Source organism: Plectropomus leopardus, chromosome 14 (assembly GCF_008729295.1).
Source record: "Plectropomus leopardus isolate mb chromosome 14, YSFRI_Pleo_2.0, whole genome shotgun sequence".
In the NCBI taxonomy this organism is placed as follows: Eukaryota; Metazoa; Chordata; class Actinopteri; order Perciformes; family Serranidae; genus Plectropomus; species Plectropomus leopardus.
The window spans coordinates 10,280,187-10,297,178 of record NC_056476.1 but is presented as its reverse complement, the minus strand read 5'-3'; the positions used below and the strand labels follow the sequence as shown (position 1 = coordinate 10,297,178).

Below are 16,992 nucleotides of genomic sequence, written 5' to 3'. Positions count from 1 at the left end.
GTAAAATAATAACAAGTATATAATTGTGATTATTATAGAGTTTTTAAAGATTTTTCCCTAGCTTTTAAATTTTTTTAAATTTGCTAATTTCTTGCAATTTGCAGAACAGTTCTTGCCTAGTTGCTTATTGCCTTTAGTTTTCAGAAGAAAGCAAACAGCTTTGCTCATATTTCAAGAAGACGTCTGAATGCAGCGCAAGAAAAGTGATGTTGATACAGGTTTCAAAAGGTTAAAAAACAGCAAACATTTTATTGAAAACATAATAACACTCACCCAAGAGTCTCTTTGGTCCGTAGGAAGTCAAAGCAGGGTTCCTCCATGTGCATCTGAACGACAAAAACTCAGTCAAGCACAGAGGAATGACACAATTAATAAGGAAATAAAATAGATGTAAAAACGCACCACCAACAGTTCCATCAGTGTGTGTTCCCTCAAGAGCTTTGGTCCAGACTGGATAAAAGGAAGAGATTAAGAAAAATAGTGTGCATTAAATAGATGATGTTATTTCATAACACGTTTAATGTCGAAGATATGAAAGATGAGGTTGTACCTGGTAGTAAACTGTGACCTCAGAGTTGGCGTCTCCCTTATTGAGTGATTTGACCTTACAGATGTGGTGCTTCAGAGGGAGCTCCACCACTCTGAACATCACCGGCACCTCTGCTGGCAGCTTGGAGAACTGCAACTTTCTGCCACAGGGGAAAAGTAGGACAAAACAGGAGAAAGGGAGGATGAAGGAAAGGGTAAAGAGAGAACAAAATAAGTAAGGAGGTGAGGGGAGGAGGAAAAGAAGTTTGAGAGCAGGGTGTGAAAGGAAAAAGTGAATAAGCTGAAAGGGGAATCATGAAGTGAACAACTGAAGCTGATGCAAATTATTGTGCATGGCGGCAAACAAATCCATTTGATTGTGTCATATTGGTTTTCTCATTAGTGCGTGCATTCGGTGTAATAGCTGACTTACTCTGTGACATACTGCAGAAACTGCTCCGACTCCTGCAGAGAAAATACAATAAAGGATAATGAACAGGTAGAGATAAGAGAGTGAGGAGAGGAAATCGGCAAAAACACGACAGAACGTCAGGTACACTCAGAATCAAGTGATGCAAATGCAGACACGAACATTAACTGATTCGTTAGTTATTATCAACAATTTTTTGTCAATCCAGGGTTCCCACGAATTTTCATGGATAAAATTTCAAAACTTTTCCATGACTACAGGAGGATTTATATTTTTCAGACGTATCAGATTCAAACTCTATTCCAACATAATTTGTGAGAGAGAACACGTAGAAAATAAAGAAACATACGTGATGGGAAAAAAATGTATCACACGTATCAACACATCTGAATTTGCGTCTCTTTGGGGGTAATTTTGTGTCTCTTTATGTTTTAGTGCGGTCCTTTGCATGGATGTTTTTTCTCTTCACTTAAGGGTTGTTTGCGTCTATTTGGGAGTTGTTTTGGGTCTCTTCTGGTGTTGTTTTGCATCTCTTTTCGGTCATAATGCATCTCTTTGTGGTAGTTTTGCATCTCTGTGGAATGGTTTTCATCTCTCTGGGGTCATTTTGCATCTCTTATCGGTCATTATGTCTCTTTGGGGGAGTTTTGCATCTCTTTGTGGTCGCTTTGCATCTCTGTGGGATGGTTTGCATCTCTTATCGGTCATTGTGCATCTCTTTGTGGTAGTTTTATATCACTATGGGGTCATGAACATTTCTTTGGTGTTTTTTGCATCTCTTATTGGACCTTCTACATCTCTTTTGTGTCTCTTTGGGGGTTGTTGTTTTGTTTTCCGTGTTATTGTTTTGCATCTGTTATTGGTTGTTTTGTGTCTCTTTGGGGTTGTTTTGCATTTTTTTGTGCTTGTTTTGCATTTTTTTGTGCTTGTTTTGCATCTCTTATTGGTCATTTTGCATTTCTTTGGGGTTATACACATGTGCTAGAAATTTCACTGTGCCCATTAAAATTCCATAACTGTGGGAACACTGTTAATCAAACTACTTGTCTGTGTGCACGTTGTCCACTCACAGCGCTGGTGAAGTTGCCCTGCACCAGTCCCTCTGCGTACAGCTCGGCCCTGAATTCGCGGCTGAAGTCCATGAGCTCATCGCTGGTCAGACCGGCCGTCAGAGCCTGACACTTCTCCACCATGGACCAGCGGGAGTGCTCCAAGATCAGCAAACGCACATCCCTGAGAGAGAGGAGAGTGAAAGGAGGACACAAGAGGAGCAGGTTTTTCTATTCAGAGCCGTTTCACCACTAGAAGGCATCATAGACTTGAAGATGAGTCAGACAGTGAACTGGAAATGTCAGAAGACAGAAGGTAAACAACTCACTTGCTGAGTTTCTCAGGTTTAATGAGGATGTTGAAGTAAGTTTTCTTGAGCTGCTCTGTGAACATGCTGAAGACATCAGGCGAGGCAGAGAAATCAGCCAGGTGGTCGATGATCAGGTGGAACAGCAGCTGAAGAGAGACATGGAGAGACAGACAGATGGACAAGATGAAGAATTACCATCATTAACACGCATGAAAACAATCACATCTGTGTGCATCATGACTAACTGTTGAAAAGTAGTTTAAAAAATAGGCAGGAAGAGTCGTTGTGTATGAATCTAGTCTTAAAGGAATAGTTTGACATTTTGGGAAATATGTTTCGGGCTTTTCTGCTAAAGTTTTAAATTAAAAGATTGATACCAGTCTGCAAGAGCTGTATCAATCTTATCTAACTGTCAGCAAGAAAGCAAATAAGTGTGTTGTCAAAAATGTGCAACCATTCCTTTAATACTTTATTGATCACCGTAAAGCCAATAATAAGACCAACTATTTGGAAGCCACCGTGTGATAAATATCAGAGAATATCCTCCACCAAAAAATGTCCAGTATTTCTTATCAAGGGCAAATTATGATTGTCTGTGTCTATTACGATGATTTATAAATCTTTAAAGTTATAGTCGGTAACCTGGTAGTGCAATTTCTCACCTATAATGTTTTCAGAAACTAATTTTAGTGCACTGTTTAGTTGTAAAATAAGAAGTTTACTCCAACCAGTGGGTTTTTTCCAGCTAAACAGTACACTAAAATATCGAAATATGCTGGCTTTTCTAATGATTTAGCCACTGCCATAAAGGCTTTTTAATGTAATTCCTCCTTTTTTCATGTTTTTCACACTTTTGGAGTGCCTTGGTTGTTTTGGTTCAGCTGCTGTGGATTCTTGCAAATGCCTTCAGAAGCATTAGGAGGAGGATCAACAATATTTTTTCACAGACTATCTGTCTCATGTACTCTTACTACGTGAAACAGACTATTGGCTTTTAATTTGGATTACTATCTATTATTTTCAAGGACTATTTGGGATTTTTTTGGGTAATATGGAATAGTAGTATGTATGTATATGTAATTAAAAAAAAACAAAAACAAAAATGAAGCATTTGAATACTGATTTGGACATCATGTTTCATCAAATGTGACAAAAACTTATTTTTATTAAAGTGACCAACTGAAGCTTTAATGAATGATTTATAATCACTGATAAAGGTGTGAGTGGTACTGAATACTTACTTGAGTGATTTTACAATAGTTTTGTACATGTAATGAACAAACAGGGGAAATATGTTAAATGTATTAAGTTACGGTATCTGGTGCACAATGGGGATATTTACTATTGTGAAATAGTATATTTACTGCATAATGTATTTGTGTCTGCGTATTAACCAGCATGTGGTTTTATGCATTTAATCGTATCTGTATCTGTTTGTGTGTGTGGTTTCTCCAGATGTTTTCACTCACAGGCAGCTTGTGGTTAAATCCTTTAACCTTGATGACCAGGCCGTGTTCACCGGCCACCAGTTTATACTCCAGCTGGGCCACTTCAGCCTCGTAGGCTGGCTCGGCAAGGTTGTGGCCGAGGATGTTGACCAGCAGGTCGAACAAGACCACGCTGAAGGGGAGGGAGGACAGAGGTAAAGGTGGAGGGAGAGAAAAAAGATGGGGTGGAAGTTAGTGAATAAGGAGAAAGGAAAAGAAAGGAGAAAAATTAAATAAAGAAAAGGAGGGAAAGGTAGAGGAGGTGAGAAGGATGAGATGAAGGTGAGAGAAGGGGTGGAGAGAAGGAATTGAGGCAGGCAAGAAAGGAGAAAGCAACAAAAAAGTGAGGAGTAAGGATGGAGGATGGAAAGAGGAAGGATAAAATCAAGTTAAAAGCAGAAAAGATAGAGAGGAAAGATAAGGAGAAATGGAATAAGGAGGAAGAGGAAAGGTGAAAAACGAAAGGAGGAAAGTGAAATATGAAAAAGTGAGGGAGAGGTAGAGGAAAGGAGGTGAGAAGGATGAGTTGCAGGGGAAATAGGAAAGAGAAAGAATTGACTCAGGCAAGAAAGAAGAGGTAAAAGAAGAAACAGCAGTAGGAGGAGAGAGAACAAGATGAAAAATGGGGAGAAATGGGAGAGAGAAAGGTGAAAAAGGAAAGGAGAAAAGTGAGATAAAGAGGGAATGGAGGTGAGAAGGATGAGATGCAGAGGAAAGAGGAAAGTGACAGAATCGAGGCAGGCAAGAAAGACACAAAGGTAAGGAGCAGGGATGGAGGAAGAAAAGACAGAGCAGACAAGCAACGTAAAAAAGAAGAAATTGAAGCAGGGAATTAGAGAAAGACAGACAAGATGGAGAGAAAGGGAATAAGGAGGAAGAAGAAAGGTAAAAAACAAAAACAGGAAAGTAAAATACAGAAAGGGAGGGAGAGGTAGAAGAAAGAATTGTAGGGGAAAGAAGAAGATGGAGAGAAAGTCAAGGCAGGCAAGAGAGGATAGGGAAACGAGAGATTGAGGAAGAAGGAAAGAGGAAAAATAAAAGCACGGTAAAAAAAGAGACGGAAGTAGTAGGAAAGAGAGAAAAGATAGGGAGAGAGGGAATAAGAAGGGAGGAGAAAGGTGAAATAAAGAAGGACAGGAGGTGAGAAGAATGAGTTGCAGAAGAAATAAGGAGATAGAGAGAAAGACTCAAGGAGGCAAGAAAGGAGAAGGCCACAAGTGAGCAAGGAGTAAGGATGGAGGAAGGAAAGGGGAAGGATATAAGAAAGGTAAAAGAAGAAAGTAGGAAGAGAGAGAATGAGAGAAATGATAAGGAGAAAGGGAATAAGAAGGAAGGAGAAAGGGGAAAAAAGAAACACGATAAGCGAGATAAAGCAACGGGGAGAGGTAGAAAGAGGGGGACGAAGAGAAAAAAATTGAGGCAGTTAAGAAAGAAGGCAACAAAGGAGTGATGAGGAGGGATGGAAGAAGGAAAGGAAGGACACAAGGTAAGAAGGAAGTAAAAAAGAGGAGTGAAGCGATGAAAAGGATAAGAGGATGCATTTGTAAGAGCAGAGAGAGAGAGCAGGCGATGGCAGAAAAGAAAGAGATGTTAATTAGCGTTAAAGCTAAGAAAACAAACACTATTTTCACAGGGCCATATTTGAGCCTGAACTCACTTCTTAGCAGATTGCTGGATTACAGGAGAGATTAGGTGGAATCTGATGTACGCTGCAGCAGGAAAAAGGACAAACGAGTGTCAACGACTCTCTAATGATATCAAAAGTCTTTGTAGAAACAATGCTTAATGATGCACACAGCACAGGTGCACACACACACACACACACAAACAAACACACACTCTTTACCTTTAGGGATTTTGAATTTGTTGTCCTTCTTGTACCACAGGCAGCCCCTGTCGCTGTCGGCTATCCGGACAGGAAACTCAGTGTCTGGGCAGTCAGACGGCTTCAGGGTGAAGTCAGTGGCTGAACAAATGCGCAGAAAGAATAAAACATCATAATTCCACTCGGTGCAATCTCATAAATAATGTGTGAGTTTGAACAAATCAATATGTCCAGTTTGGGATAAACATGCAGCTGGTTGTCAAGAACCCCTCCCCCCCTCCCAATAAATGATTCAGTAACCCTTGGGCCAATAAGTGAAGAGGCATCGTTCCTCCACATTTTATCAGTGCTGCTGTGGCCTTCCAAAATTTATACACAGAGCACAATGCCAAAACGCGTTACTCCCGAAAACTTGCTGAGAAACTGGACCAGAGGTGCCTTGTTTGACTTAAAATCTTGACCTTTGATTAATGGACTCTGATTATCCAAATCAATGCGATCTGCAAAGGTTACTGGATTTGCATAGCATGTTTTGCATCTGTCAGATTGACGGTGAAGGATTTGGGGCTTTTCAAAGTTGAAAATGGTGAACTTTGAGGTGAGCAAATCTGATATGAAAATGTATCCTCATTAGGACTTAGATTGGGCCCAAAAAGTCAAGCCTGACTCTATATGAAGCTGCATAGTTTCTGTCCAAGCCCGACCTGAGGCCGACCCACGAGAGCAATTTTGGGCCCGAGCCTGATTAAAAATCCGAATGTGTACTGTAAAAAGTAGACCTATAGCATATTACATTTTATATATTTTTAATATTAAAACACATATTACAAGCTAAGGGCTGCAATGTTTTCTTGCACCACTTCCCCCTCCTCTCTTCCTCTGGTTAGTCTGTCATCTCGTGCACGACAGGTGCGGCAAAGCAAGCTGCGTCCCTCAATGCGTCTAGTATGCCCGCTGATGGTGATACAGCACATAGATGATGATCACCACTCTCTAATGCATGTTATTTACATCTCTTCCACCCTTTTTTTCTCTTGTTTTCTGTCCCCCTCTCACCTGCGCTCTCTTTCTCTTTACCCCAGTTCTCCAATTTTTCTGTCCCTTTTCCTCTCTTTCCCTCTTGATTCAGTCCATTAAAACAAAGCGCCAAAGTGCCATTTAAGCAGGAGACAGTTGACATCGGTTTCATTTAAAACAATTAAATAAATAAATGTCAACTTGTTGAGAACTCGACCTCATTCAAGCCTGAGGAAATAGTGAGAAATTACAGCCTGGCCTTGCCCGAGCCAGGCGGGTCGGGTCGAACCCAATCAGGTTCGGGCAGAGAAGCAAAGCTCTAATCCTCAGCAAAGTTTGAACAAACTGACATCTAAAGCCCCATTCAGACTGGATTACTACAGTACAGTTGCCTGCCACTGGTTTATTATAGGAGCTGCTTCTGAGGTAGGCAATGATACAGCACGCTGAAGGAAAACCATGTCATCACCAGAGATTGTCATTTCAAAAGGGGGTGTGCACCAATTTTACACATCAAAGTCTGTTTGCAGGTCTTGGGGAGCTCTGAGCGTACGGCTGGATAAGAGAGACTCGGATTATATTGCACGAGTTGTGTGACAGTTTGTAAATGGATGTTTTGATAAAAGTTTTGCTGTTGTTAAACCTGCCCCCCCCCATGACTATAATTCATCATGAATGTTTGCCTTTTTTTAACTCTGGGTTCACTCTGGAGGCGTGCAAGAAAAACGAAGTTTTCTTCGTGAATTGAGTCACTGACATACAGATAATCATTTGGGGGTGAAGTACTTCTTTAAGTCTGATAAACTGCCTCAAGTGAAGGCAGAAGAAGAGAGTTTATCAGACCTCTGTAGCTGCTCCTCATCGCTGTAGGCTAACGGCTCTGGGCTAAATTAGCCTCTGCTCAGCTAACACACCAACTCTCTGACCAAACTGTTGTTGGTAGTTGCATTGTGGTTAATGTAGGTGACAGGGTTTGTCAAAAAAAATAGCTGAATAAAATAACCATTTATCTATTCCCTCCTCTGCAGCCTTTATTTTGATCATTTTCCCCTAAGTGTGACAAATAGACAACATTTGTAATATATAGTTCAATGCCAAATCACTAGAGGACTGATATTAATATTATCTTTTGTAAATATTTATCTGTAATTTAACTATTAACCCCTTGAAAGCTGAGAAAATTGGCTAGATATAACATTTTAAATAGTTAAGTCAATGAACAATTTCACAAGAAATCACTAAGAAGTAGAAAGGCATTAGTAAAAAGTTACAAAAAAATTAACTAAAAATTATCACACACAAAAAAGAAAATGGTCAAAAAAACAAGGAGATGGCTTGAAACAATATCGAAACTCACACTCCCCCCCCAACCTAAAAACAGAATTCAGTTTGAATATATAATTATAGTTAAATAATTATTTTCTAATATTTTCTTTCTGTCTCTCTTTCGCTCTCTGTCTTTAAGTACTTTTCAATTCATTTTCTTGTCAGCCTCTTAAGCCATGTTTTCAAAACATTTCAAGCCAATTTTCTGAGGTTTCAAAGGTTTAAACGCTTGTTTAGAGAGGCGTTTGAAAGTAACACACGAAACTAATTCTGATCCAGGTTTCAAAGGGTTGACAGAGACAGTTTCAAACAGCTTAAAAGTTGTTCTTAATGTCGATTAGGCTAAACTTTTACATCGAGAAAAGTAGCTCACTGTACACACAGCTAGTTCAGCTGTGCGCAGAAACAACCAGTAAAGACAGAACCACTTGTAAGCTGCTTTTTCTTTCCTTGTATGAATTGACTGATATTAAGGAAACTAAACAATAGTAAAAAAGCTAAATAAATTCAACCTGGATACCCCCGACACATGTAAATGTGGAATAAAGGGCACACTGTTCCTTTGCCTTTGGGACTGCACAAACATGAAGGCTTTCCGGAAAGAGGTTTTGAATTTCCTGTTAAATGCATAAAATTAACTGTATGCCCCAAACTATGTATTTTTTCTTTTCTTTTCCTGTTATGTGTAAACTAAGCAAGGCATAAGAATGACTATCAGCTGTTTACTACATGCAAAACAGACCTTAGCCAGGTCCTGGAAATCTCTTACAAGCCTGGCTTGCAGGTCTGTCACACTCTGTTGCCCTTGAAAAACTTACATTTGTGATTAAAGAAAAAATAAAAGTATTCTATCTTTATTAAGATATGGGGGCGTTTCATGAAATTCCTTGAAGGGGAGAAGGCTGCTTGTCTTAATCCTTTGATGACAATATAATTATGTATTTTTTCATTTGCAGTTTTTCTTTTTCTGTCTTTTGGGACATGGATAATTGTAGCATTTCAATTATTTATTTTTAGATCTTAAAAAACACTTAATGTGATGTCCTGTCTTAGAAGTTTTGTTCAGATCATATCTTGCTATTAATGTTCTGTATTACACATTACTTTTTTTCTGTTTTTGTTTCTTTGCTGCAATACATGCAGTATATAGAATCTAATAAAAAATATTTGTAAGAACAAAAAAGAAAAGAGTAAAAAAGGAAAAATAACACTTCAAAATGCTAAATGTCTTAAAATGCAAAGTGTCTCTCCAGACTGGAATTAAATCACAGGAGGACTGCGACAGAATACATTGTTCCTCCAAATTTGGTCAATATATCTGATTACTGTAGCTGCTAGATGGATGAATGCTGAGCCAAAGTACAAACTGCAGGAACAAGTCTTATTCATGATTGTCTAACTGGCAACTTTTCAGATACTTGCAGCAGTTTTGGCCCTTACAACTCACTATTTTTACCCATAGTGTGCAAAGTTTATTCTTGGGCTGCCCTCTGAAAGTCCAAGATTCAAATCATCAGTTGGGAAGACTGAGATTCTGTCAAGTTGAGCATTCGTTATTTTGTTTGTTTTTTTTGTTGTCAGTCAGTGTGTAGTGTACTTTTGGGAACATTTCAGTCCCCAGATGTAGCTGCAGAGTGAGCACACCTCGCGATCATGCTGCTCACAGGTACAGGCAGCTGTAGACCCGGACTCAGGGTGAGTCTGAGTGAGAAAGAGGAAGATACCCGGAGGAAGAGAGGCTTTGCCCGGGCAGGTTCAGAGATAACGTTATCATCCGCCTTCTGTTTATAAGTGCTGAATTTACAGCTGACAGCAACTTAATACGATACAGTCTCTGGCTTTTGTTTGATATCTAGTGTCGGCAAAAAATGTCACACATTTCTGATCACCCACCGATGAACTTGTTTTCAGCGGGAAGCGTGAGGTCACTGTTGAGCTCCAGATTTCCTGTCCACCGCTGCATCCACTCCTGCTGGATGTCTGTGTGAAGGGAAAACATCTATTACCACACAAAGAATATTTGCAGTTCAGATTCATGTTTGGAATTGAGTGACCTAAGGACGTCATCCCGAGGAAAATGAAATATTGGTTTTGTACTTTTTTTTATTATCATTTTAATGCTATTCCAACACTATTGTTCGCCTTCTAAAAGACAGAGATAAATGCTGACATTTCTGCTGCTGGCTGGCTGCATTGTATATCAGGCTGAATATCAGCACACAAGGGGAAAAAGACAATGTATTCACTGAATGCCTGTATTGTGGGAAGGAGCTGTTACACTGACAGTAAACAAACAAACACACACACACACACACACACATACAAAAAAAACACACCTTCCATGCTGTATTGAGTGCCAAACCACTTCTCCCTGAGGGGACACTGGCCCTCATGTTCTGGTGACAACAGCATCAGGTTGGCTTTCTCAGGGGTGAGGAGGGACAAAGCTCCACTGATCACCTACACACACACATATGCAGACAGGCACGCGCACATAGACGCACACACAGACACACAAGGAGAAAGTCAACTTTTCAGCAAAGAGAGGAGAGTTTTTTTCCCCTTTCTTCTAAATTACTTGTTTATGTGAAAACAATTTTAGCTGTCAATCACCATAAGAGGCAGCAAAACAGAACATAAGTTACTGTCATCACAGAAAATATGCAAAGACACAATTAGAGTGTAGCGTCTGATGCAAAATAACATCCACCAATCAAAGACTGAACCGAGAAAAATATATTTCTGGTGTATAAAGGTGTTGGCTATAAAATCATTAACATATCAGACAGAAAAAAAGTCCATATTTTTCCTCTTTTCTGTGACCCGTTTCATTAACATCTTTATCTAAAAAAAGAAAATATAAGATTTTAGAATAAAACGCTGAACTGGTTCACTCCCCCGAACTACTAAACTACTTACTTCTGGGTCGAACTCAAACATCAACTGATCTCCTGTCAGGAAGTCTTCTTTTGGGAACAGCTGCATGTTCTCACAAATGTCCTCCACGTACTCTATAGGGTCAATCTGACAAAGAGGAAATCATTCTGACTGGCAAAAAAAAACCAAACAAACAACACAAATTCAAATTAAAAAAGCATTAAATACAGCGGCACATGAATATCTCTGTTCTTACTTGCTCCTGATAGTGAAACTCGTTGGCTTCAATCTTCTGAATCTCTTCATATATTCTGAAAGCGTGAACAAACAGACTGAAATATTACCTTTATGCATCCCAGACAGAAGCTCAGATGTCACAGCATCAACACTCCTTAAAAAAGATTAGGGAACATAACAAAAACAAAAAATGCTATAAATTTATAAATGAGCCTACAAACAAACACACCCAGCACATAAACCTGTCCACCGTAATGCAGTATTAACTACCTCCTGTTCTACAATGTGCCAAAAAGACAGAATATACAAGTTCAAGGGCAGTTTTTGGGTCTCTGCTGAGTTTGTGTGTGTGTGTGTGTGTGTGTGTGTGTGTGTGTGTGTGTGTGTGTGAGGGGCAGTGCCTTTGCTGCGGTCCGAGTGTCTGCAGCATCTTCAGGTACTGGAACACCAGGTTAGTCACCTGTGAAAGACCAAGGACACACAGAAATCAGATGTCATTACTTAAATTGAGCTTATTCTATGTCTTTTATATAATGTTACAATGACCACATTAACATGCACATAAAATTCTGTTTTTTGCCATTATGCCAGTATTTCTAATAATTGTACATGGCTAATGAAAATTATTCCAGTAATATATCTGTTATTATGCAGCCATGTATACTCTGATTAACTCACCCTAACATGTCAAATATACAAACGGCTGGCGCAGCTTGTCATTTTGCTACTTTGAATAAAAACAGGATTTTATTAAAGTTTTCAAACTGCAGCTAAAACTCACAACTGAGATGCATATTTCGAATATGCTGTGTCCAAGATGTCCAAGTAATGCTATAATAAAACCACTGACCACTCAGAACCAACTGGGCTTTTTTGGGAAAGAAGGCTTAAAGAGACAGGTGCTAAAACAGAGCATCTCAGGCAGTGGGATAAAACAGGTGATCCAGCACAGACAGTTTAAGGAGAAAAACAAAACAGAAAAAACATCTTCTAGTGCATGTGATACTGAACCAAAGTTCAAAAGCATGAGTTCCGCCTTGAAACTTTTGGCTGTGCACTGCTGGCAACAAATACAGAGTTTAGCACAAGAAGTAGATTGGCGTGGAAGTCAGTCACAATATGGCGAGCACAAACACTAACGCTGAGCATCCCTGTCACCTTTAACAGCAACAGAGAAAGGACGATGTAAAAAAAAAAAGCTAAAGCATTTGGCATTTACATTGGCATAGAGCCAAAGTGGAACAAACTGAAACGCTCCTTCTAATGCACAAGTTTGATTTTTTATTATTCTGTGTATTTTTGGGGTATTTTAGGGCTTTTCAATTTAGTAGCTTGCTGTGACCGTAGACTGTATATGTAAAGATGGACAACATGCAGTTCCCCCAAAGTGTAACATTTCAATCTTGATCGCCCCCTGCTGTCTGGCTGCAGTATAGGTCATAAGGCCCGCCCCTCCAATTCAGTGAATGGGACATAAAAGTACACGCCAAATAAATATTTCCCAAAGATAGTGTCTGACACTGAAGGTAGTTCTCATCACCCTGATGTTCGTTCAAGTGATCGTTTTTGTGATTAGTTGGTCAAAAAGGGTCTTTTTTTGTCACGATTGACAGCTCGGACAGCCTATCCATGCGTTAGCATTTAACAGAGCTTTCTCGCAACTGGTCGCATAAGTATTTTGGCAGGACCTCCCCCACCGCAGATACCACTACTGTTCAAAATCGAGCTCTCAATGACATCACCATTGCAATATGGCAGCATCCGTATCCCGTACCCATCGTGGGGGTAAGCAGGGACGCGTCTTGGTTATATACAGTCTCTATTTCGACCTGTTGCCTTTAGGAAAAGTTTTTGATCAGTGATCAAGCAGTGCAATACAGAAGCGTTTGAAATGTTACTTTTTTTCATAATGAAAATAGTTCATCAAAGTAACCAGTGAGCAAAATGGTCTCAGTCCCCAGAAAGAGGATTTTGTCTGTCTTTGACACTACTGCCTGTTCATAATGAATGAAAACACACGGATCCATATTTATTTGATTTTTTTCCATTGTTCCACAGCTGCACTGAACTATTACTTCTTTACTGAGCTATGAACCAAACTGTGACTTCTGTGTAGTCTTGAGAAATTACCAGTGTGTATGGAGCCGACAACAAAATTTGGGTGCACTTATAATAAGTGCTTTTGCACCTAAATGAAAAAGTAAGCAATCACAAGTTAGTCTGGAGTCCTGTAATAGAAATCTAAAATACAAGCATGAACCTGACAATGAGCATAATAGCTCCCCTTTAGAGTCCAGCAGCTTTAATGAGTCCTTACCACGTTAATTTTTTTTGGTAAAATTACTATAAATTTTTTCTTTTTCTCCATTAATGATAGAGGTTGAGTGAAAGGTGCCGCTAAGTTTTATAAACCCGAACATTTACACCGAGGCTGCCAGTTTTGACATGGTTATTTGATTACAGTCATTAGAAAGAGCTGTGACAGTCAACTAAAAACGGTGCCTCCATTTAAACACTAAATACAAAGTAATGCGCGTCTTTATTCACCATTTAGAGATTCAAATATGTAAATGAAAATGTCACCTCTGCCTTTGAGATTGAAGAGTAATAATTATTAACCGTTGGACTACAGTCCTCAGTCTGTTTGTCGGAGGAGAATACGGGGAGAAAAGTGTGCCATAATTATTGCTATGGATGCAATGGCTGCATGTCACAGAGTGTACGGTCGGCAGCTGTAATTGTAAAGACATGTGAGTGGTATCAACCTTTTCCTCCAACTCTTGGCAAGACAGAAAATCAAAACTATTCTTTTTAAGTGCTTCAGAAAAAAAATATTCAGAAGTATTATTCAGAAAAGTAGCACGCTGTAACCCAGACAACCGAGGGTTCATCCTCTGTGAATGAAGAGTGGGTGATGAAGAGCTCTTAATCACAATAAACAGCATCCTCAAGGCTGCTGCAGCATTTATACAGTTATCAATGCAAGTTTGTTGACTGGAACGTTTTTCCATTAATTATTAGAAAACAGTCCTCCTGTTGAACGATCGCCAACTGCCTCCTTGTTTTACACACACATTGTCATAGCAACTGATAGCATTGCTTCCTTGAAGTTCATGAAAAACAAGACAAACAGGCCAGCTGGGTCCACGCAGGGCACATCTAACGTACGCTGCTACCGGTCTCTGCTGAATTGATGATGAATGATTCTCTGTGATCTCACAACAAATGATTTGGATGATGCTTGTTTTTTGCCCGACTTCCTGTGCTCAGGCCGGAGTCGCAAACTCTCTGTGTATCCAGTGGATGAAAGAATAATAAAGAGAAGACTTTTTTTTTTTTTACCTCGTAGAAGTTTTGGTAACCTTCATCAGTGAGGGTGATGGAGATGGAGAAGATGGAATAGGTGGTGTTTTGGTCAAAGCCAGTTTCACTGTTGCCTCCAAACAGAGCCAGAGCCCAGCACCTACACACACAAACAACAATTAGAGGAGCTCCATAAGATATTCAGAGCGGATCTAATGCTGTGTCTCAAATCTTCCCTTAGTACACTGCGTACACTTTGTACTTACTTTGCTCACCGTGTCTCAAATCAAACACAGCTGTTGTACACTTTCTGAAAATGATGATTGCAAGATTTGACTGTTTTTCTTCTTCTGCTCTGTGAGTTGCAACCAGGTATTACTGCTAACGTTTGACGAAAGATTGTCACTTGCGACAATATCTGCTTGTTTGCTGGCTCTATTTTTCTGCATTTATTTGTTCATTTATTAAGTTAAAAATGAACAAGCTTTTACAGCACATTTGTATATCTATGAATTTTTTTGGTAGCCGTCAGTGGCTGGCTCTACTGAGTGACTGTTAGCTGCCATATTTGGCGAATAATTACAATTTGTCATACACAAACATTAGAGATGGAATTAATAGGATTGTAGTTACACCAATGCCATTATTAATTTTGCTTATCTGTTGGATTTTTTAAATTAATTTCCTCACTGATTTCTGATCAATTTTCTGTGTAAAAAAAAAAAAAAAAGGAGGCAAGTAAAAAAAAAGTTTAAAAAAGTGAGTTTGATGCATTTTTTCATTGCGGAAGTTTCAGAAAAACATACCAGTATCAATAAAAGGAATTGATCATCTCGGAGGGATACGATTCTAATTCAGTGCACACCAGCATAGTTAACAGATATTTCACAAGTTTGAACTGTGATGTGATCTTGCCTCTTTTGCTACGTAGACTGAGTGTCCAACGTTACACACTAAACTTTTTGAGAGCACCACCCAGGAGTACTGCATTTTTCTCCATACTTCTCAGTGCCAACACACTTCTTGAAAACTGATGGTCTTGAAAAAACACAGTAGATACAACAATTAATCTTAATTTATGTTTACTTTATATCTAATTGTTAAGTTTACTCGACAATTTTGCTGCATATACTTAATTCTGTAAAGTTGTTGCAACTTAAAAATGACAACTGAAATTACCTTGTTCTTTCTAAGTGTTCTGCAACTTCATTAACATGTTTAAGAAGATGCAGATATGACTGACTGGTCTGCAACCAGTAGAATACAGATATATGACACAGAAAGTTGTTAAAACTTAGAAGAGATTTATTTAATTAAATTTATTTTAAAGTTGCAACAACTTCACAAAATTAAGTAAATACAACTACATTTTCAGTAAACTTAACCATTAGATATAAAGTAAACATATTGTAAGACAAATAGTCATATTTACTTTCATTTTTAAAGACACTTGGTTACCTAGATTTTTTTAAAGTAAAATCAACCCATAATATTTTATAGTGTGTAAGTACAGAAGTATCCAGCACAGCATATAATTAAGAGGTTGTCTGACGGTGTTAACCTCAGGAGACGTTGCACAGAGGCCACTTCACTTCTGCAAAGATGCCGTCCGATACTTAAGTTAACCGCCGTATCAGTGAAATGCAGAGCGGCAGGGATTAGCTAGCAACTGCATGCTCAGCCATCACTGCACTACTCTTTGCATAGCAAGTAACTGTTTGCTGCTTTACTAATGCTCTGAATGTCGCTTTGAGATTATTTAATTAACACTGATTTTAAAAACAGGACTACCATAAAGATCCACTCGCTGCCATAAACTGGAGAGAGAAAGCACTTTAAGTGCTGAAATATGTGAAGGACAGCAAGTAGAAAATATGTCACTTTACGCTTTTTTATTGCAGACTCTTAAACAAACACTTTTGTTGTCCCTCTGAGGCAGCCGGCTCTGCTTTAAAAATCCCAGAGTAAAGAAATAACATGCTATATCATTCTAAAATGCATTATGTAAAGGCAGCTTCTCATTCATTTAAAAATGAAGAAACAGCTTTTAGAGATTTGATATTTATTAGATCTGGGTGATTCATCACATCTTGTCTGCTTTTATCTACATGAAGACATGTTCTATCTAGTGGTTTGATGATGCTCTCAGCAGCAAAGCTTGGTTTGAAAAGTCTGCACTGCACAACCAAAAAAGTATAAATAATATTGGCGAGTTTTCTCTGAGTGTTTTCACACTGAAATGACACCAGTGTAGGGAAGATATATAAAAAACATTGTGCATGGTAAAGTTTTTAAAATGTCCTGCAGTGATATACAGTATACATTTGTATTCTACATCCAGCAAAAAACTCTGGTACAGTCCTTTAAACTTTAGGGCATCTGATCGGTGGTGCTCCCAACAGTGTTTATGATGGACACACATATAGTCAGACCATTCCCAATTTCACTGCAGGGGACAACAATGGCACAATTTCAAACCAGCCTCTCGGCCCTTGGACGTCATGATTGTCTGAACTCAATAAAAACAACCACTCTACTGCCTCAGCAGTTTGGTTCGACTGGGAATTGAGACAGAGTACACTCAAATTTCACTGTTGTCATT

At 39.0% G+C, this 16,992-nt stretch overlaps 1 protein-coding gene across 3 annotated transcripts in view; it reads right to left on the bottom strand.

Annotated features, from left to right (window-relative positions):
- The window catches only part of nrd1a (nardilysin a (N-arginine dibasic convertase)), a 40,742-nt gene that overhangs the window by 5,773 nt on the left and 17,977 nt on the right, over nt 1–16,992 (bottom strand). For all 3 annotated transcript variants that reach the window (XM_042501084.1, XM_042501083.1, XM_042501085.1), the window contains exons 13-27: nt 14,430–14,550; nt 11,489–11,547; nt 11,107–11,161; nt 10,893–10,997; nt 10,310–10,433; nt 9,867–9,953; nt 5,652–5,771; nt 5,463–5,514; nt 3,788–3,938; nt 2,337–2,464; nt 2,029–2,191; nt 962–993; nt 551–689; nt 403–450; nt 274–326 (exon numbers count right to left, since the gene is read on the bottom strand). In XM_042501084.1, the coding sequence (XP_042357018.1) occupies nt 274–326; nt 403–450; nt 551–689; nt 962–993; nt 2,029–2,191; nt 2,337–2,464; nt 3,788–3,938; nt 5,463–5,514; nt 5,652–5,771; nt 9,867–9,953; nt 10,310–10,433; nt 10,893–10,997; nt 11,107–11,161; nt 11,489–11,547; nt 14,430–14,550 (1,437 nt within the window). The remainder of the gene's footprint in view (nt 1–273; nt 327–402; nt 451–550; nt 690–961; nt 994–2,028; nt 2,192–2,336; nt 2,465–3,787; nt 3,939–5,462; nt 5,515–5,651; nt 5,772–9,866; nt 9,954–10,309; nt 10,434–10,892; nt 10,998–11,106; nt 11,162–11,488; nt 11,548–14,429; nt 14,551–16,992) is intronic.